Source organism: Pseudopodoces humilis, chromosome 5 (assembly GCF_049639895.1).
Source record: "Pseudopodoces humilis isolate 2021_Gansu_Grassland_sample_001 chromosome 5, ASM4963989v1, whole genome shotgun sequence".
NCBI lineage: Eukaryota > Metazoa > Chordata > Aves > Passeriformes > Paridae > Pseudopodoces > Pseudopodoces humilis.
The window spans coordinates 60,571,908-60,593,690 of record NC_142204.1 but is presented as its reverse complement, the minus strand read 5'-3'; the positions used below and the strand labels follow the sequence as shown (position 1 = coordinate 60,593,690).

Sequence of the window (21,783 nt, the reverse complement as noted above, 5' to 3'; positions counted from 1 at the left end):
TTCCAGTATTTATCCAGAACTGCCTTCATTTGTTCTAACATCATGACAAAACAACATAAACAAACAGAAAAACCCCCAACATCAACAACAAAAAACCCTCCAAAAATTAAAAAAACAGGCAAACTTTCATGCCTGTTTCAAATTCCTGCCTGTCTCTTTTAGAACATACTCGGATTTAACATCAAAATGAACAGCTTTTCTCTTACTACCTAACCTAATCCAGTTAAAAGTATTATGAAGATGACAGTGATTGACAGTTACATGATGACACACTTGACACACATCACATATGCCAATACTTATTTTTTTTTCCTTTTCATGTAGGTTGGTTTTGGTTTTTTTCCAAACGAATATAGTATTTATTAGGTCAACATTTCCTAATTCAATATGCATGAAAAATTATTTAACTTGCTTTTTAACATTTGGTTGTAAAATAAGAGTTGATAATTTTTAAACAAATTAAACTGCTCTTTGTCAGTACTTTCATTCATATGAAAATGACCTTAAGCAAACCTATCATCTGATGCAATAGATATTCTATATGGATTGCACGTTTATAGGTAACATAGATAAGAGTATTGTTCTGCTCATGAAGCAGAGGGAGTTAAATCATGAAATATTCAGTTTTAATTAAGATTACTGTATCAAAGGCAAGGCTTAATGCAGAATTGAAGAAAGGATCAAGGTTAATGCCTATTCTAAAGCAAATTTACATAAATCATGTTTCAGTAGTATACTGTGAGTCTTATTTTGTTAATTTATATCATGTGAGACCACAGAAACTGAAGACGGAAAGTATCTATTAAGTCATCTTCACTCTCCACCCACCAATGCAAAATTCTTCTGCCTTCTTTAAAGTTTGTATCTGAATGCTTTGTCTACTGTCACATGCAATAGCTCAAGCTGTGGGGCAGTGCACTAAAACTTCAGGGGAGACTATCACACACTTTAGCCTCTCCAAGAGAAGCGTTTTTTGTAGTATTCAAAGCTAAGATTCCCCTCATCTTATTTCATTACTCCTACTTAGACCTTTTTTGAACTCTTCTAAATGAATCCTTTCTTGGCACTTGAAGGCTATAAATACCTTCAGACATTTTCATCATCCCCTAGTAGTTATTTAGCCAAATTAGCGTAGGGATCATCTCTCTTCATCTGAACATCACCAAGCATACAGATAGCTATAAGTAATAATTACATGTGTTCATTTCCTTTAATCTTTCTTCACAAGTCATTCCCTTCTAGCCTTTAATTTTTGCCAGTCTTCATGCCTACATCTTCTTTTAAGTGTTACTGCTTTGCAATTATTTTCCTTTCTCTGAACAGCTTTATTTCAGGTCATATCCACTTATGCATGCCAGCATTTCCCACTTTATCTTGACTTTTCACTGATGTGTGTAGGTTTTTGTGGTTTTTTCCTTTTGTTTGTTTTAATAAAACATCAGACTCAAATCTCTTCTCTGCTCATGTCAAACCATCATAGAAAAAAATGAAATTACCTGCACTAGAGACCAGCATTTCTCCTAATTAAAAATATAATGTAAGTGCCTAATAAATTGTTTACATTACTCATTTTTATGTTTGGGTCTTTTTCCAGGTTTTAGGCGCCAACTATTTTGGGCAATCAGTCTGAAATACCTTTGGTTTTTGGAGTACAGATAATTAACCTTTTTTTCGTTTGCATTTGTCCTTTTTAGTATCTGCATAAATACTTGCACACATAAGAAAATTACATGAGGACTTCAAGCATCACTTTTTATCTCCTGTCAAACTGATGACTCCCTATCCTGTTTGCTACTACCTTTCTTCCTCATCACTCCAACACACTGAGCTATCCCCTGTGCCCCAGCACAATGAAAAGTTACAAAAGTTTCACCTGAGTAAGATGGAGACTGCAAATTGGATTGGAGTCTGGCTCACTCTGGGGAATTCCAGACGCTGAATAGAATTAAAATTTGGGATATTTTGGTATGGGAGAAGAGGATATTGGTTTGAATATTAATCTAATCATGAATAAAAGTAGATTTCTTTACTGCTAAGGAGATTCTGCCATGCCAAATCTCCACCTGCACCTTTTCATTTCTCTCAGTCATCAAGAGATTATCTGGTTCTGGTCACAACTACATAGAAAAGATGTTAAAACAAGTGCTCAAAATGCATTCCACAGGCTAGTCCCACAAAATGCCTAGTACAAGGTTAAAAACAACAAGGTCTCAATTATTTGTCTAGAAGGGAAGGAAAAAGGCAGGCTAAGGACATGATGACCAGTAGACCAGCCTACTGGTCCAGTCACCATGTGTTCCCTGTTAGTCATCCTTCCCCCTTCACTACTACTGGAAGCCCATCATATTCTATGGCTGAAGTTGTTAATTTAAACAGAAAACTTCTCTATGTTAAAAGCTCATTTATAAGAGCTAAGTACTAGGGTGAACAGCAACTCTGTCACTATTAACTAAGATTCAGACAGCTCAAAACAAAAGGTAGATTTTTCAGGATATAATTAAAAAGCAATACAGAGATTTTGTGCCATTGATGCCTCTGCTATACCTGTTCAGTGAATCAGAACAGATTACTTCAGACTCCCAGTCTTCTAGACTGTCAGTCTAGCATCTTTCACAAGCACTACAGTCACACAAATTATTAAAAAGCTTTTCTCTGCACCATCAGTGTCATACATCCATTAGAGGCCATTCCACACTAGAATATATCTGTTGCAAAAAGTCTTCCTAGGCCATATGCTAGTAATAAATAAAAAAGGCTGGAAAAGATCATTTTATAACAACAATCTTCAGTTTTCTTCTCATGTCTGTGTGGTAATCTCTTGAGTCAATCTGTTTACTGTCTGTATCTACAACACCAGGGGGTTTTTATGTATATAATTCACTACTTTATCTTTTGACATTCCCTTTCATATTTCTTGCCCAGATATCTAGAACATGGAATACCCACTAGTTTATTTTATGTAGGTCACAGATGGTCAACAACACATCCAGCACTCTTCAATTATTAAAACAGACCAACCTGATTCTTCATATTCTCTAGCTATACCTTTCAAAAAATATCCCAGCTACTAAGTCTCCTATGTTTTTTTTAAACTCACTAACTAACCAGTCTGAATTCAGAACTTTACAGAAGACATAGATATATTGCCTATATATTCTACTTCTCACAGTGGATTGCTTTAGAGTGTTCACAATAGGATGATGAAGCTCCCATAGTTCATTTATATTCTGTTTCAGGAAACACTTATGAAAGATGAGCAGGCAGAAAAAAAATAAAAGTATGTAAAAATATGGACAGAAAGATACCTCTCAATATTCTAAGGGAACTGCTATGGAGACCAGAATCAGGTCCTGTTAGAAATGGCAAAATATATATATACTTAATCACATTCAAAAATAACTACTAATTTGTAAAAAAGACAACAACCTAAAAAGAGTTTGAAAGTACAGAATTTTTGAAACTAAGATTTTTGTCTGTTTATTTGGGGTTTGGTTTTGAGTTTTTGTTCATGTTTGTTTTCTTTTTTTAAAAAAACCTTTCTCTACCTGGATAAAAGCAGCGTAATGAATGTTCATCTGAATCAACTTAACTTTGCACCATCACATGTTAGTGAAACACACCTACAGATCAGCATCTGCTCATCTGAAGTAGATCTGTCTTCCAATAATTCAATTTTAGTTTCGGGTAAACTGTGCCCAAAAATCCACACAATCTCAGTAATATTTTTAAATTTTACCTCTGAAACACTTCCTGAAATTTAAATAACTTATCAGTCTTTCATTTGTTTTGATAAATCTTCTGTGACTTGCACTTGCAGAGGCTATACCTAACCTCTTCTATTTCATATTTCACAAAATAAAGGTAGAAGATCCTTTCTTGACATATTTGGCATTCTCACATTGAAAAACATCACTTTCAGAGTGTTTTCCCCAAGACACTGAGCTAGTCTATAGCTGCTGTAACTGAAATACAGTTGAAAGATGTAGGGTTCGGATTGGAAGTTCAAGGATGTAAAATGATAGGTCATCATCACAGAATTCTGCAAAATAAGTTTCTATCAGAACGAGACAGTTTCAGCACCCTGCCCTTAGGAACAAGTCAAAAGCAGTCCAGCAAAAAAAGGACAAGAAGGTGAACAGCAGCTTGCCACCCATGCAATGCAACCCTGGGCATGCTCTTCCCAAGTACTCACCGCACAGTGACAGCCCAACTTCATCTACAGGAGGAATGAGTGGGAAGCTGTACGTATCAATCACTGCCCCCAGTCTTCAAACATTTTGACAAGGAATATGACATCCAAGCAAGGATATTTGATGGTGGCTTTTCCTTTTGTTTTACAAGAAACCCAGAATAATTACTGAGAAAACACTTCATAGTCCTTCAGGATAGAATACCTTTACATAGCTATAATGTAAATGTTTGCATCTGAGGTTGTTTTGATTCTGTTCCTAGCAGACAAAGGTGTGCTTCAGGACATGGTTCACTGAAACTTAGTACAGATTTTAAAAATCTTCATTAACAGTGGGTTTAGATGTTCATGTCTACATCAGGGTGCATGTCTGTTTCTCTCCATTAGCTAGAAAAGCACACTGACTACCTCAGATTACCTCTTACTGTTCAGACACATACATAGGTAGAACCAATCCCACCTAAAACCACCACATTATTTCTAGTATTGTCCACCCTCCTCCAGCTAATGTGAGAAATTAAATCATACAGCAGTAAGGATGGAAACTTTTTGCAGCACCTATGCAACTTCACATATACAGCACCATTTTCAGCCATAATAATCATCATTGTCAACATCATCACTATAGAAGCTTTCCAAGTCTAAGCTACTCTAGGATTTGGCTCACCTTGTTTTGTCATTCCCCATATTTTAAATGAACAATATTTGCAACATTTACTAAGAATATAAACTTTCCATAAATGAGATTTACTCACACAGTGCTATCAATTTTCCACATTTTCATAGATGGAGAAGAGAGATTATGTAAATTCCTAACTATTCCTCATCTACCATTCTTTTTGTGAACAAGCTTCATATTTTGAAATCCTCTTTCAATGCAGCTGCTTCTTTTGTCCAAGATACTGAGGCAAGCCCCACTATCTGCTATCAAATGAACACAGCCAGCAGCAGAGGGTCTTTAGGGGAGGAGGGGTGTCAACCACAAAGTCATTAGCTGGAACTGACTGCAGCTGGCAGGGCAGAAACAGTACAAGCATTCACCAAACTGATCCAACATTTTTTAATGTATCATTTTGATACATTATGCTCTGACATTGTTCATGTTCACAGTCTCAGTACTTTTCAACCTCATAAAAAAATGGAAGGTACAGATACAATGCTACAAATTTATTTCACATGTGATACAGCAAAATCATTTGTACTGAAGTGACAGGCGAGTATAAATACCTAAGGAGAACAAACTGTAGTTAGGGAGATGTAAGAGTGCATTAGGTAGGGACAGGAGGACAAGGGACCATATAACAACCAGTCCAAGGAGCACATCAATAAAAAGAATATAACATTATAGCTAACCCTTCAACCCACGATTCTGAATCATCTTTCTTGCCACTACTGAAATTGTAATTGCATTCATTACTGTATGTGCAGGGAAGTAAAAGATATTAAATAAGCAAAGGATTGTCAAATAAAGATCTTGACAGGCTATCCATATCCCTACAACTCACTGAATCCAACACCAAGGAGCCAGTAAAGCTATTTTGTCTGAAAGACAATGACAGCAAAAAGTACAGCAGGTAAAACTGGCCTTTAGTAGCCTTTCAGCTGGAATTAGACTTTAGTTCTAGTTATCAGGGATGTGAAGAAACAGGGCACACAACATAGCTATTTAACCTCAAGTGTTAGTTCTAGTTTTGAAATTGTACTTCAATTAACCAGATCCTAAACAAATGCTCAATAAGATGGCTCATTGTCCCAAACAGGTCATACTCCAAATGGTGAGAGAAAACAGCCAAATTACTTCTAGGAAAGACAGAATTTATAAAGAGTATTATTAATGATGTCACCTATGGGCTTGAAAGGTTCTTTTAAGTCTTTAATCATGTCTTTCTAGGCGTATCAGCTTAAAACAAGAGATTTGAGAGAGCACTAATGAATTCTATCCTAATGCTCTAAAATTTGCTTTATTTCAGGATTGTGTCCTATCTTATTTCCAAGAATAGCTGGTGATTCTGGAGTAGACTTTCTGCATACACTAAATGGTTAAACCAAAGTGATTAAGAAAACTTATACAGGCTGGTTTTAGATATATATGTTATCAAGAGAGGTTGTGCAGTACTTGCTTAATTAATCTTTGCTGTCTTAACACATGAACCAGATGTACTATTATGTTCTTTGTTCTTCCCTAAAGAGGGGATGAGCTGATCATTTATCTCCAAACAATAGGAGTTCATGTACCACAGTGAAGAATTTTTTTTAATTGGGGAGGCAATCACTAACAAGCTTCAGCTGCAATTGCTTGATGTAAACACAGCACAGATTTGTTCCTGGAGTATTAAACGATGTTCCTTCCAGTAAGCACATGAAACCAATTTCTAAATAAGTGTGTAAAGAAAGGGATGGAAAGGACAGAGTTTGGAAGGAAGAAAACTCTGCTTTGTCTTTCATGTATCCGTATTTACTTCTTTGATATACTAGCACATTTTCATAGATAAGTTAAGATTTGAAGCTTCAAATATTGTTTACAAATAATGTGCCGAGAGAACAGAAGTTAAAGGAACTTGGTTGATACAACACATTCCCTATGTTATATAGCATGCAGTCTAAGAGATGTGAAAGGCACATAGGGAATATATAAAATGTTCACAGGGCCACAAGAACACTTTGTGGAAGTTATTAACAGATGCACAGAGTATATAAACCCTTCATCACTACATAGCAAATTTACATACCTACCTCAATCACAATTTCTATTTGATTATATACTGGAAAGTACAAATCTATCATAAATCAATTTTACAAAGCCTTAAACATAGCTACTTCCTGGTCAGCAAATTCTTAGGGACATGCTACACAAATAAAAAAACTAAGATAAAAAAGCAAGGAAGTTTAGAAATTAGTAAACAGTTCTAGATAAGATATTTAGGAATTCACTTTATCTTCCTGATAAACTTCATCTCATCTGAAGTCCTCACCGCCCCTTCCCTCTCAGTAGTCCTTCCCTTGTCATAACCATAATTTCTTCTGTAAAACTAGTTTTCAGTAATTCACAACAATTTGTCCTTTCAAATACACTGTTTTTAAGACGAAGAGTAAATCCCAAGCCGGGACCTGTTACAATAAGCTCTTCACCGAAAGAAGGTAAATTTTCTACTTTACTGTAAAGAAAGAACTCAAATAGAATAGAATAGAATAGAATTTGATTAAGAAAGCCTCCTAAGAAATTGTAAAGCTGTATTATCAGTAAACCTCCAAAATGAAAATAAGATCAAGTTAGGTCAAACAACATAATATAGGTAAAACAGTGTTAGTTTTTCTAGAAGATCTTTTCTGCATCAATTAAAATTAGAAGGAATCAAGCATATCAGTCTCTTCACAATTTTAATTAGAAAGTACTACTTGAAGTAAGAACACTTTTATTTTTATTCACAGCTATGCTCAGAGTTGAAAAAAAATAGAGTCAGCTATTTGGTTAAAAGTAATGTTTTCTCCTTTCTTTTTGCTTAACAGCAGGCTCTCTCAAGCTGCCATAGCCAGTGCTAAAGTGCTAACTATGTCACCATGCTGTGCATCACATTAAGTTCCCATTTCAGCTCATGAATTTCTGCCAGATTAGTCCAGTAACCAATAACAGAAAATGAGAAAATGAGAGTTATTTATTACCTCTTATCACCGTCTTCCTGAATCTACAGAAAATCAACAGAGTACTGAGATCAATACAATTCAGGGCAATGAGTTCAATAGATTACAATATTTTCTAACCTATAGGCAGATCCAGGCAAATAAAGTGTGTCAGATTCATAATATACCTATAAAAGGATACAGGATCAAAACCAGTTAGGATCAAATACAGCAGTAATAATATAAAATTGTCCAAAAAAAAACCCCACAGCTACAAATTAACAACTGCTAAGAATGATTTTCTAACAATACAAAAATAATCTTTTAGGAATGTGCAACCATGAAGTCATGGAATCAAAAGGCTGTACTACAAACCCACTTGGACAATAAACATGCAGGGATATACAGATCATATATGAACAAATATATATATATATATATGAATTATATATATGTGTGAGACGTATTACATTATAGAAGACTAACAGATATTCTGTGCTGGCAAGATGTTTCTTAGGTATCTTCACTGCACACTGAAAGAGGAGGGGAAGTTTACTTAGACCAGTAATGAGAATGAGATAAACCCAGAGTCTATAGTTTCTGTTTGCTCATTCCTGTCACTGGGAAGCTCTAAAGATCTTCTGACTGATCAGATAGAGAGTTATACCATAATTCTAAATAGTTCTCATGAAGAGAGAAAAAAAAAAAAATCAAAAATAGGTTTTTAAGACCCTTTTCCATATAGTTCAAATTTTTGTAAAAGTAAATGCTTTCCCCTGCCTGGAATTATAGCAGGATCATTTCAGAGATGACGACTCCTGTGATCAGAATGGATTAAGCTGAGCAATTTTATGTACCTTCCTCCAAAGCAAGAGGACAGTGAAATGAAGTCATTTTCAGGCTAAATCAATAGGACAGAAGCAGAGGCTGATTACATCTCTTGTAATTTCAGAACTCAAGAAGTGATAAAAATAGGGAAATACATGAGAATATATTTGCTTATATTCCAGAAACAAAATTTGAGAAAATCTACATACACAATCAATGCCAAGAGAAACGTAACTTTCACAATCATCTCCCTTCTGAATATTCACTACTTAATGACTCCACCTTTCAACAATGTATAAAATAATTATTCAAACATATCAACATTTTTGTATGCAACTACTCAAATCTACTAAACCTTAGTACCACGTAATGGATGTATAAAGCAAAGACAATCTCCAAAATCAGATGCATGATACACCTCAATTTTGTCTTGAATCAGTTTGCTATATTATCTATGAGGTAGAAAGGGATTTTTAATTAAACATTCAACCAGACAAGAAATCTCACTGCAAAAATAAACTTTCTTCATGAAGATCTAAATGCTAATTTCATTTGAGAACAGGACAGAAATATATTCTTCTGAAGTCACCCCCCACACTGATGTAGCTAATGTCTGCTATGAACTTCTCCATTATTTCAGGTAAAATTTTAGCAATAACTCTATCCATTTATCCAAAAAAAGAACAAGCACACTTGTGGAATTTCAGAGTAATAGGGAAGCAAAGTAAGGTGGTCTAACAGAATCAGCAGCAACTTTCATTTTTCCAGCATTTTGCTTATTTAAAAAAATTAAAAATTAATTTACTGACAGTACAAGAATATGCTCTGTATTTCTTCGCTTATCTTCATTCTGCTTCATAATAAGGCCTCTTAGGGAGTGGAGAACAGCATACATTTTAAACTACACCTTATTCTGTAGAAATTCACCTACCTATTCACTTTTTAAATGGAGAGTATTCTATTAGTCTTAAATAATAGTGTCAAAACCAGATGCAAAATGTTTCTATGAGCAGCCCCTGCAACAGCAAGGAAAGCTGGAATACAATACAGCTGATCCAGCAAAAATGAGTAATTCTTTACTGTCAAGAGTTGTCAAATGTGGAATGAAAAACTTTGTATTTTTAAACATTAATATAATCTGAGGTTGTAGAAGCGATTAAGAGTGCTTTCCATTTGAAAAAAAAAACTGTTGACAGTATTCATAGAATCAAATCACAGAACTATAGAATCATAGAATCAAATTCCTCTTTATCAAATTGTTACATCAAGGGAACCTAATATAATGCAGTAACAGAGTTAGAACTGTAATCGTGATGTGGATATTTGGTGTCCAGAAAGGCTGTGACCTATATAAGCCATAACACAAATCAAGTAAGTAGATAAAAAAACCAGGCATCTTTCCAATTCTGTTATTGAAATTTTTCCATAGCTGTCAATTTACAAATAAAGGGCAGTTTAAACATCAAATTGTCATCTGAAAAAGGAAGTCTAAAGCATGCTTCCAATCCAACAGGGACAAAGAAATCTTGCAGGTAAATTGCCTCACACTGTTCCAGTTTACATTAGGAATATTAGATATTCCCTATTCTATTCATGTAAGGCAGACAAGAAAGCAAGAAAAAAGAAAACAAATCTCTCCAAATTCTTACATTCCAAGAAAGGGCACTTTCTTCCTCTCTCAATTACAGAAAACTACATTCCTCTGGCTCCCTCCAGCTGGAACTATGTTATGTACATCAGTGGTTTGTGTGTTTCTCATAGACCCATATCATAGTGGCACTTAACACACTACTCAAAATCTCATATCTGCATTTATTTTAACTTCAGATGAAAAGTTCTTACTCTTTGAACAACAATTTGCAATGCTATTTATCTTTACAACAGATCAAAAAATTTTAGGTTTGTTAACTTTCATTCCAAATTCTTACACACTTATAACTAAATTAGTTCTATGAATTAGTGATACTCTTAAGAAAATTAAAATGTTTTTCTTAGATCCAACATCAAAGGGATAAGAAATACCTAATGAAATACAGACTATGTGTAAGATACCTGATGTATCTCCATACACTCATAAACAGCCTTCCTAGAAATCTCTGACTGCAAATGCGCTACAGTCACAGAAGTAAATTCTAACTATACAACTATCTGTAAGTAATTGCTAAATATAATGAGTAACATTAAAACCACACCTAGGATGACCTAACTTTAGTACATTAAAGTAGAAATGTAAACAAAACTGAAGTTACTGATTAGTTACCCAATTTTTAGCTATTATATACTCAGAGAAGTTATCCTAGATGTTTTTCCAAATATTCAGAGATGTATTACCAGAAATAAAATACACAAAAGTATGCCAGACAAAGGGTTTAGTTCCATTTTACCTCAGATAACATCATAGTTCAAAACTACAAGTAGATCTAATCAATCCCCTTTATGAAAACCTATTTGTCAAGAAAGCAGAAGCAAGATAAAATGCCTAGAAAATGAAAAATGGTCAGGAGAACTGAACTGACTTGAAGAAGCAATTACTGAAGATTTTGGTAGAGGAAAAAACATTGGTTAGTTTTGGCTTGTAAACAGTAACAACAATATCTACTTGCTCACTGATTGTGATATGAACGGCCCTTGTTCTCTTCAATGTAAAATGACCTCATTTAAATTAAATTGCTGGTGATAATTCTTGCCCAATGCTTTGTGCATAAATTCATTTGTGTCCTATACTAGGGCACATTTTTATGAAGAGCATTATGCTGTATTTCTGTCTATTTTCTGTGGGAAGCCTAAAATGAACTACTATTCTTACACAAACCAGGACTGAATACTCCCAGAACCTTTGCATAATACGTTTTCAGGAGGCTTTACAAAGTTTCTTTGTATCCCTCCATTCTGTTGTAATTGCCCTTGGACACAATGAATATTTCCTATTCTGCACAGTGGGTCCATATTGGGACACAAATAATACTCCTGGTTGTTCCTGCTGCACCAAGTAAGGAAACTCTAAGAGTTCCCTGTTGTTGTAGGATGCAGACTGCACACCCCAGAGTCAGACAGTTTTCAGTACCGTGTCAAAGTGCATTTGCATCTTTCCACCATTTTCTCCATGTTTTACCTTTTAAAACACTTCAGCCACAAGCTCAGCCATGTATCTAAAGAGACCATCAACTGTGTAAGTTCTGTCCCAGCACAGAATGTACTGCCCACTGCTGATTGCAATATCATCTTCAATCTGTTAAATTATTATACAAACTTATATCTGAAGAAGAACATTTTAAGAACTCGTCCTCTCAAATGGTTCCAGAAATCAACAGTTCTCTTACCTCTAACCTCTTGGTTTAAAGAGTAAGCAAATAAATTTAAACAAATTCAGTAACCTCTTATACTAATACACAATGTGCTAAAAAAACAGTATTATGAAAAATTATTAAGAAAAACAGTGAATTTCCTGGAGAAAAATGAACACTGGGAACTTCTCAAATGAATACAAACAATTCATGCATGTACAGAGATCAAGAAGCTATAATTAAAACCTCCAAGCCTTACATTAACTTCATGTCAAAAAAATCCTCACTGGATGTCTGAAAAGTTTGATTAAAAAGAGCACAAACCCAAGAGAAATTTAAACTTTCAAGGGAGCAACTAAAACATTTTCATTTGCAGAAGTGGAAATTTGCCTCCCCCAACCCCCCCGTGCTACTCTCTCTACTAGTTATTGAGGAAAACCAAAAATGAATGCGCCAAATTCTATCTCCTGTAACCTAATTACAGCAGAAGCTGTTCAGTTTTTTATCGGTTGCAAAGATCACACTTGTAAAACAAATACGTTAACTCTTGGTTTGAAAAAATGTTTGAGACCATTTTAAAGAGTATAATATTAAAAAGGCAAAAGATTAAGATTTAAATTTTAAGTTGAAAATCTGTTTAGAAAAATGAAACATTTTCAATAAAACCTATCATTAAGAGGAAAAATGAAATTTTGCTGCTCATTAGCAAAGACATTTCACTTTTGAAAAGCTAACAGGCAAAATTTTCATGTGAATAGAAACTATACAGAAAAGCAAGAAGCAATAAGAAATATCACAAAATCAGCAAGTGACAGATCTTAAAGCAGCTGCTAGCCCTTCTTGAATCTTGACTGTGATTGTTGATCAACTTTAAAGCTAAGGCATGCTATTTTCTGATAGTACATGGGGAGAATTAACATGCATTTGGCTCATGTACAGCCTTTGAGTTTACAAATTAAGAAGCACATAAAATTAATCGTGAATCAGTTAAGAAGCCAAATATTTGACACAAATATTTTAAACTTCTGTACAAATTTGTAATTATTTCCATGCTGAACAGACAAACAAAAAAATTAAGACTGTGTTATCTAATAGTAAAATGTAGCAATACTGCTAAGGAGAAGCCAGATCCTAAATATTTACTTTGTTTGAAAAGTATATTGAACAGAGAAAGTATACAGAACAACAAATGACAAAAATCAGTGAAATTAAATTATTTTAAATTATTCAAGAAAGAAAGCAATTAATTATTATGCCTGGTTTAAACTACCTTCCAAACCTATTTTGTAGTCTGTTGTAATTTTTATTATTTTGCAATGGAATTTCAATATTTTTAATTTAAAAATAATGTAAAAATTGCTTTATAACAAAAAAAAATCTTAAATAATTTATAAAATTTAATTTTTGTATAAGGGTATTTAATTTCAAGTTCTTTGCCCTAACTCGGGTAAGATTACATACAATTTTTTTATATCTTTATAGCTTAACCTCCAGATATTCAGAAAATAAATAATTACAACTATTCTTTGATAACACTGCCACCTAGTGCTAACTCGAAATTAGAATGAAGCATTTCGTTGAACTTTTTCATTCTGTAATTTAGTCTAAGGTGGAACTATACTTTGTACAAATTGTGGCTTCAGTACTACTTAACTCTACATTGTATTAATTTGTTCTCTTACCTGGAATGCCTGTTAAATATGCAGCTACACTAATTCTGAAAATATACTGTAAAATACTGTTATATAATACATTCACATTCTAGTGTTTACCAAAATGCTTTTGATAGCCAAAAATAAAGAGAATACACAGCTAACATCCTAAAAAACAAACATGTATGTTCCTAGAACTTTACATGAATACAGGCAATAAATTGAAATATTATTTGGTTTAATTTGATACCTAAAAGGAAAGGTGGAAAATATTTTAGTAAATTAATTACAACTGGAAAGAACAAAGAAATTGAGAATTTCTAAGGTGGAGATGATATCCAAGAAACAAACTGATGGCAGAAAATCATTTTTACTTATACAGAACTGGTCAGTACACACTTGACAAACCCAGAGGTCTTGAGAAAATACTAGATTTACTTAATTCCACGCACTTCCATAGCTATGCTGCCATCTAGTGAAACAGGATATTCATTCTTCTCTGCAAGACTTAAATTTTGTCCAAATGAAAAACAGCAGGTACATGTACCACAGCAAACACTGCTCACATGTAAGTACCTTATTCCCTCTGCTTCTTCTTCAACACTACATTTTTGTAACAGGTGTTACAAGGTGACTAATTCTGGCCATGGGACAGTGAACGTTCATACACCTAACCTGAAATGCAAACAGGCTTACAGACTTCAGTGAGAAACTGAGGAACTGAACAGCATAGACCACAGTCCAGGATCAGGAGAAAGTTATCTATTAGCAGATTTCAGATTACACAGATAAAGTACTGGATTCACAGCTAGTAATACAGATAAAAATTACTCCAAACTTTCAATTTAAATTACCTGTTGTGGCTGGTTTTTAATTACATTTAATTAGAATTCTGACTTATAAGAAACATTTAAAACTTGGTGAATTACAGACACTTAAAAGCAAATTAAATAGTAAGTACACACTCACCTGGGAAAAGATATTTGCAGTTGGAACAACTCTGTTGTCCACGATACTATATAAAATTGCTAACAATCTGTCCAGGGGAAATGGCTTTGGCCCAAGTAGGTGATTGCTGGTCTGCAACAGAAACAACACTTTTTAAGTCACTTTCAATTCCCTGGAGTACTACATGATGATATTCCTATCTTTCTGGCCACTGTGGAAGCACTATGATTCACAGTAGTCTTTCACACAGCCTGCTTACATGTTATGGAAAACACTGAATACCTGCTTAATGATCAAGAAAAAGATATAGACGGGAAGATCTATTTAACATGGCAAGTGTTCAAACTGCACAATAAACAGGAACATTTTTGAGCTGTAACAGAGAATCTAATGTCAAATTTCCTGCCAGTAGATTTATACATTTACTGATCTTGTCTAATGACCTTGCCCAATCTAAAGAACAAAGAGGAAAGGCTATGTTTTATGGCATTCAAAGAATCACAGAATGGCTTGTGTTGGTAGGGAGCTTAAAGATTTCTTCCAAAGGAGGAGGACAAAACTGGACAGAGTATTCCAGAGGCAATGCAAAGAGTGCTGAGTGTAAGACTCAGAGTGCACATGCCTCCCACAGGTTTAGCTGGCTAAAATAAAGAGTTCAGTTGGCTGAGCCCAAGGTCAGCTTTTTGGCTGGTAAGAGCTGCTGTATAATGAGCTACCAGCCCAGCTACTGTGGTATCAGAACACAGCATATTTGCTCAACTTCGCATCTACAGAGCTCTTTTGCATGATGCACACCTCAGCTGACACTGATGGCCATTTTAGGCATTATGGATTATTTTATGTAGTAATGTTGCTTTCACTTGAATTCAAAGAAATACAAAGTCCTGATTGTTCAATGCTAAGCATTTTCAAAATAACCAATTCCACAAAAAAGAGATGTACAGTTTATAAGGCAGAACTGGGCAGTATTCCAACTCAGGCAGCACTGTTAGGACCACAGAGATTTATGACCCACACTTCTGATAGCTCTTACAAGGGAAATACTTGTTTTATTTTAAGTTTGCATTTAATTCTCTCTCCTTTGACATCCAGTTGCTTTTTTTGCAGTGTACATTGATTTATTTTTACTAGCAGAGCATCCAAGATTAAAGACAATTTTCAAGGGAAAGTTTGTTTCAAAATGCTTCTGGGAAAGAACACCTCAAATATACCACAAGCACCTCTGTGGAATTAGTCATCAGTAAAACACAAGCACTCATTTCTTCAGCAAAACCAAAAGTTATATCCAATATACGTTTTAACTTTTCAAATCCAGGAGATGTCCCCAAAGCTACCTCTTGGCTAACAATGCAAGCAGTGTGAAAAATCATGGAAACACATAGCCAAGACTTTACTATGGCATCTTCAGTCAGAATGTAGATGTGGTGTAAGTTATGAACTGCACAATCACCAGCCCTTCTGCTTCTACACATGCCAATTCTGTAAAGCATATTCTTTACTGTCAACAAACAGACTAAAATCACTGCACTCCAAGCAGCTAGCAAACGCAGTTAGCATGGAGTAATCTCTGAAGCTCTGTTTAGTACATACAGTTACTTCAGAAATTTCTTGTTCTCTATTTAGACAGAAGACTGAAACTTTCAAGTTATCTAAAAGAAAAGCTTCCCTCTAGAAAAAGCAGATGAGTTAATTCTAAAAGAATAACTTCTTAGAAGAATAACAATGGTTTAGAAATTCCTTCAAATATAATGTAGTTACTAAAAATTTTCTGCAAGGAGATAAGGTAGAATGCTATACAGGATAGTACTTAAAAAACTGCAAAGGACTTAACACCTCTCAAAAACAAAGAAATCTCCCAGAGTCAAAAAATCTAATCAAAATTTATAAGCCATCAAATCAACTCTGTATGCCCCCTGTCACCTTTTTACCAAGGCAATACATTCATTGTTCAAAAAGACTTTTTCCCAGTTGCCACTGTGTGCGCTCATGCTTTTTATCTGCAGTGCCAGTTTCATGTTCCCTCTGTTTACCTGGCCTAAGCCTTTCACTATCCCACAGCTGCAAGCCATGTATTCACTTTCCAAAATTTCATGAACAAGAACCCCAAGAGCTCTTTAAAGAGCAAAAGCTTAACCCAAACTCAATTATCTGCACAAAAAGAAGAAACTCCTTAACCACAACTGACTGAATTGTTAACCTTTACAGTGTGTACTTGAAGACTGAATGATACCTATTCCTTTTTTTGTAATGCAGAAAGCATTTCCAAACTTCTCTGGTTGCTCTACAATGAAGTATATTCAGGTGTAAGCTATAAATTCTGATACAAAACAAATCCTAGGCTGAAGCAGATATACAAGATAAGCTTATTTCCAATAAAAAAACCCACACCACCAACAACAAGTCTGACAGACTGACACCTGAAAAAGTTTCACCTGCAAAAATAGATTCACCAGGAAGATCTCTCACTTGTCACTAAACTGGAAATGCATCGTTCCAGGCCAACCATGCACAGAAACCAAACAAATGCTGCTTTTATCAGCAACAGGGCAATTAATAGAATAGTAAGTCAGTTTCTTCCCCTCATTCACAATATTCATTTTTTCCAATTAAAAAAAATCCCCAACAGTCTCTGGACTGACACAGTTAAGAATCAGAAAACAGATTTTTAGTCTTGCTATACCTACACTTTTACAGAAGGGTTTCTTTCATCTAATGTCAGCTTCCTGCCAAGCAGGTATGGATAGCCACCAGTTTCCTCAGTTCCAAATATAGACAGCAGAAATCTAATCAATACAATTTGTGGTGCAATTCATCTGCCTGAATACGGAGCCTACATTAGTATGAGCCAAATCACACCCTACACTCCAGTGACTGCACTGACTGACTCTGCATGGGCTATAAACTGGTTCATTTGTAGCCACCCACTAGAGTTAGGTGAATCTGATCTTAGACAAGCTTCTCTGGGCAAAGGTATATAGACAAACTCACACCAACTGAAGCAAATGAGTCTATTTCTAACACTACATCTGCAATTATTTATCCCTGTATTTCAATTTCACTCATAAAAATAATTCTATAAAAATTCTTTAAAGAATATAAAATTATTTTTGAGAGAAATGCTGATACTTGGTGACTCCACTTATGATGACCTTTAACTAGCTTTATTAAACACACTTTCTTGTATGCAAAAATATGGCTTTAGGAGACAATTTTATATTGCAGTTTCAATTTTCAATACAATTAAAATGTCTGTATCTCACAGAAATTTGAAGAAGATAAAACAAATGCACCAAAAATTGCTATTTCTGCAGTTCTGCTGTTTCTACAGTAATCAATGAAACAAAATAAAACACGAACCCACAAGTACAGTGGAAAGAAAATACTTGCTGCCAAGCTCAGCTTAGAAGGATAAAATACATACCTTCTCATGCTTCTTCATGAAATTGGTCTTTCTAATTTTCCCATGATGCTGCAAACAACAGACAAGAGCAAAGGTAATTAATACAATCAATAAAGAATGTATACACTACAAATGGTAGTTTGCTCCAGGTCTACACTTCTTTACTACACTTCCAGTACTCGCCTTTGATGTTACTACAAAGTTTTCTTACTATAAGCCCTAAAATTACACTTGCCTAGCTTCTTGCTTCACCTTGTCCCAAGTGGTGCAAAGCCAAAACACAGCATGCTAATATTTTTTTGGTGACATGCGTAAGTTGTTTTTTTTTAATCCACTCAGGAACTGATGAGATAGTAAAAATTTGTTTGCAATATGACTGCATGCCACCATCCTCCTCATATCCTCAATCATCTAATAAAAAAGACAGATGATGACTATCATGATTTTTAAAAATGTATCTGTGTATAAAATCCACCAGAGTTTTCACCTTTTATTGACCCTATTTTAGAATTTGGATGGTACAAAAGTTGGCAGAATGACAACCAGGAATTTAATCAATACAATACAAAGGTAGTTCAAGGTTCTTGAGCTAAATGACAAAAGGAAGGAGGAGAGGAGGGTGAAGGGGTAGGGTTGGGAATTAAAGAAATGAATATAATTTAAAGCTGCACATTTTTTAAATTGTCTTAATGAAGGAAGGACTATTGAAAGAAAAATAGAAGAAAAATAGTCAAATGCACTTGGATCTCAACTAAAAATGTGAGGGCAAGACAAGGGCAGAAGTACAAAAGTATAGTAAACAATGTCACAAATTAAAAAAATCAATTTAAAAAGAAACAAAAAAAGTCATGAGACATGATGAGTGAGGTGTAAGTGATGTAAAATTAGTGAAGATGTGTAGTAATTTTTAAACATAGTTAAGTGCTATTTCTCAAAATATCACCTGATGAGTTTTTCCTTCTTCTACAGCCTTAAAAATATACCTTACTAATATACCTTATAAGCATGCTCAGTGAATCAGGGAAAAAAATAACTCAAACAAAGGAATTATTTTTTCATTTAAATGTTTAAAACATTGTACTTAGTATCTGTGGCCCTCAATACTCAGCCATACCAAAATTAAATGTGGTTTTTCTTAAGTGGCTTCTGAAGAGCTAAATAGTAGACAGGGCTTAGGCTCACTTCATATGATTTGTCTGATTTAAAAAAAATAGCTAATTCAGCTAATACATATCAAACACAATTAGAGACAGCAAAGTAATCATTCTATCATGCCTTTGAAAAAAATCACTGCAGTGATAACCATGACCTTTCACAGGGGAAAGTGATCAAGCCTGAGGTTACACAGCATGCTCTGGATGGATCACAACAAACTGCATTAGTGCATTTTGCAGGTTACACTGGGATGTCCATATGGTATATATGGTATTCTAGCTCTGTTCAAGCACAAAATCCCATGGAATTCAGAGCTAATTTTCAATTAGTTTTTAACGCTGTTTTCTATAAAGACTTCTATAAAGACATATATACATATTCCTATTCAGTCTTGCTTTAAAGACTGCCAAACCAGCTTTGTATTTTTATCTCAGTCTACTGCAAAGCCCTTGAATTTTTCACTTAACCAATAGCTGTGGTGCTAATTATCACTTCCCTGCTCTGTCGAGCTGTTAGCATTCCAGGCTGCCCCAAACTGTGACTTTATTTTTAGCTGTAGTACAACCTAGCATCTAAAGAGAACTGCAAATGAGCAACTCAATGACCATCTTTTTGTTTGCATCCCTTTTGCTTCTCTTAGTCCTTAGTTAAATCACTCCAGAAGATACTTTTCTGTGATCTACTCTGAATCCCATTACAAACCTGATAAAAAACATATTCTATTTCCACTGTTCACATGACTCATAAAAATACTCAGCATGATCCCACTCGAAAGAGTTGGTTTTGTTGGGCTTTGAGATGCAGCTATTTCTGAAGTTCAGTTTTAGACCTGATGAAGGGCTAACTGATACTACATGACACACAGGAAAAATGGTGACTTCTGCTTCACCAGTTCTTGAAAAAATACCTGATTGCTCTGATAGAAATAGCTTCCTGATCCCTGCTTCAAAAACCTTAGAAATCCATGTTTATTGTACAAGTTTAATATGGTTCATGTACAAGAGTGGAAACACTCAAAGATTCTACAAAAGGAGAAATAAGGAAATAAACTAAGTTGAAAAGGTTATTCAGTAATCACAAGGAAGATGTGGCACATTTTAGCACATTTTGCTCTACTTGGCAAGACTTGTTTCTGTGCAGAAACATTTATTCAGCAAAAAATCTCTAACAAAGAAAATGCTCCAGCCAAGTGCAAAAAACAAGGCCTGCCCATAGAGAAAATCTGCAAATCTGCACTTACTACAAGTAACCCTCCACTCAGGAAATAACTAAATAGAAGGGTGAAACACCTATAGCTTTCAGTAAGATCATATCAGAGTTTAAACTGAAAACATACTAGCATTTCATCACTAGAAACAGCAGTAACTTCCCAAAATATGTATCTGTAATACATCCTTTTGAAGTGGGATTAATATTTTTACAAATTTGTGTTGCCCTCATTTTCTTTAATTGCTTACATCCATCCATCATGAATACCATATATTTATACATGCATATATCAATACATACTGTAGTATTGTAGTTGGCAAAATGCACAAAAAGCCCAACTGCCTGATCACTTTTCTGATACCTGTCCTCCCACCTACATTTGTCAAATAACTCAAAATGAGGCAATGAGGCAGGCTTGAGGAGCTTGAAGATCCCAGGTCAGGAAGAGACATACAACAACCAATGGCACCACAGCACTCATCTGCAGTATGACCACAACTTATCTCACAGGTAAAAAGAAAAAAAAAAAAAACAGTCAACATGTACATGGCAAGAACTTACAGAAAATGACGTTTAGCCCAGGAGCTGGTAGTAATGACTAATACATTCATCCTAAAACATGCATTACTACCATTTCAATACAACACATACCAGCTAATGTAACCACATCTCCTGCAAAAGCAACTGTTTGTATGCTTCTGTTTCAAAAACCTAGAACTCTATAAAAACCTAACAGTGCACTAAGTCATTTTACCACATTAAAGGCCAAGGCAATTGTTGCTTGTACTTTACTCTGGAAATCTAAGTTTGGCTTATAACTAAGGACACGGTGGTCACTCCATTAAAATGCTTTTAAAACAAAGCTGTATCAACTTAGAAAAGCAAAGCACAGTGCTCATACTGTAACAGCTTTATATATAATTTGACATGAAAAAGTTTGGTTTATTGGACATTTAAATCACTCTGTGATCATTACCAATCAAAGTATGTGATCTACAGAAAACCTGCTCATCAAATTAAACAAAGTGCACACAGAAACAGAGCACAAAACAAAAGAAGTTGAAAAGTTTTAAACCAGGAAATTCAATATGCAGGAATTCGGTTAACAGCACTAAGGAATGAATTTTGTTACCTTAAGAAAGAATCTCTTATCTGTCCTAACTGGATTGTAGGAGGCAATGTAAGCAGCTATTAGAAGAAATTTGGAGTAATAAGGAAGTTCCACATGGGTATGTGCAGAAAGTCCTATAAAATAAACAAACAGTTTATGAGTTAACCAAATAACTTCTCTCCTGCTCTAATGCTGTAACTAAATGAGTAAGACTTTCTCAGCCTAATTATCACAGATACAAACTTGGGGAAGGGCCAAGGGGCACAGCACAAAGCTAAACAAAGGTAACATCCTGAATCCTTTTCAGGCTCTCAGCAACTGCACTTGAAGCATCAGAGATTCCTAAATCTTCCTGAAAAAAGGTATAAATAATTCCAGGCTACTTTCAT

The 21,783-nt window shown here is 34.7% G+C and overlaps 1 protein-coding gene across 3 annotated transcripts in view; it reads right to left on the bottom strand.

Annotated features, from left to right (window-relative positions):
- ORC5 (origin recognition complex subunit 5) overlaps positions 1 to 21,783 on the bottom strand; it is a 63,320-nt gene that overhangs the window by 21,885 nt on the left and 19,652 nt on the right. For all 3 annotated transcript variants that reach the window (XM_088055347.1, XM_005526007.3, XM_088055346.1), the window contains exons 11-13: positions 21,416 to 21,528; positions 17,941 to 17,988; positions 14,541 to 14,651 (exon numbers count right to left, since the gene is read on the bottom strand). In XM_088055347.1, the coding sequence (XP_087911473.1) occupies positions 14,541 to 14,651; positions 17,941 to 17,988; positions 21,416 to 21,528 (272 nt within the window). The remainder of the gene's footprint in view (positions 1 to 14,540; positions 14,652 to 17,940; positions 17,989 to 21,415; positions 21,529 to 21,783) is intronic.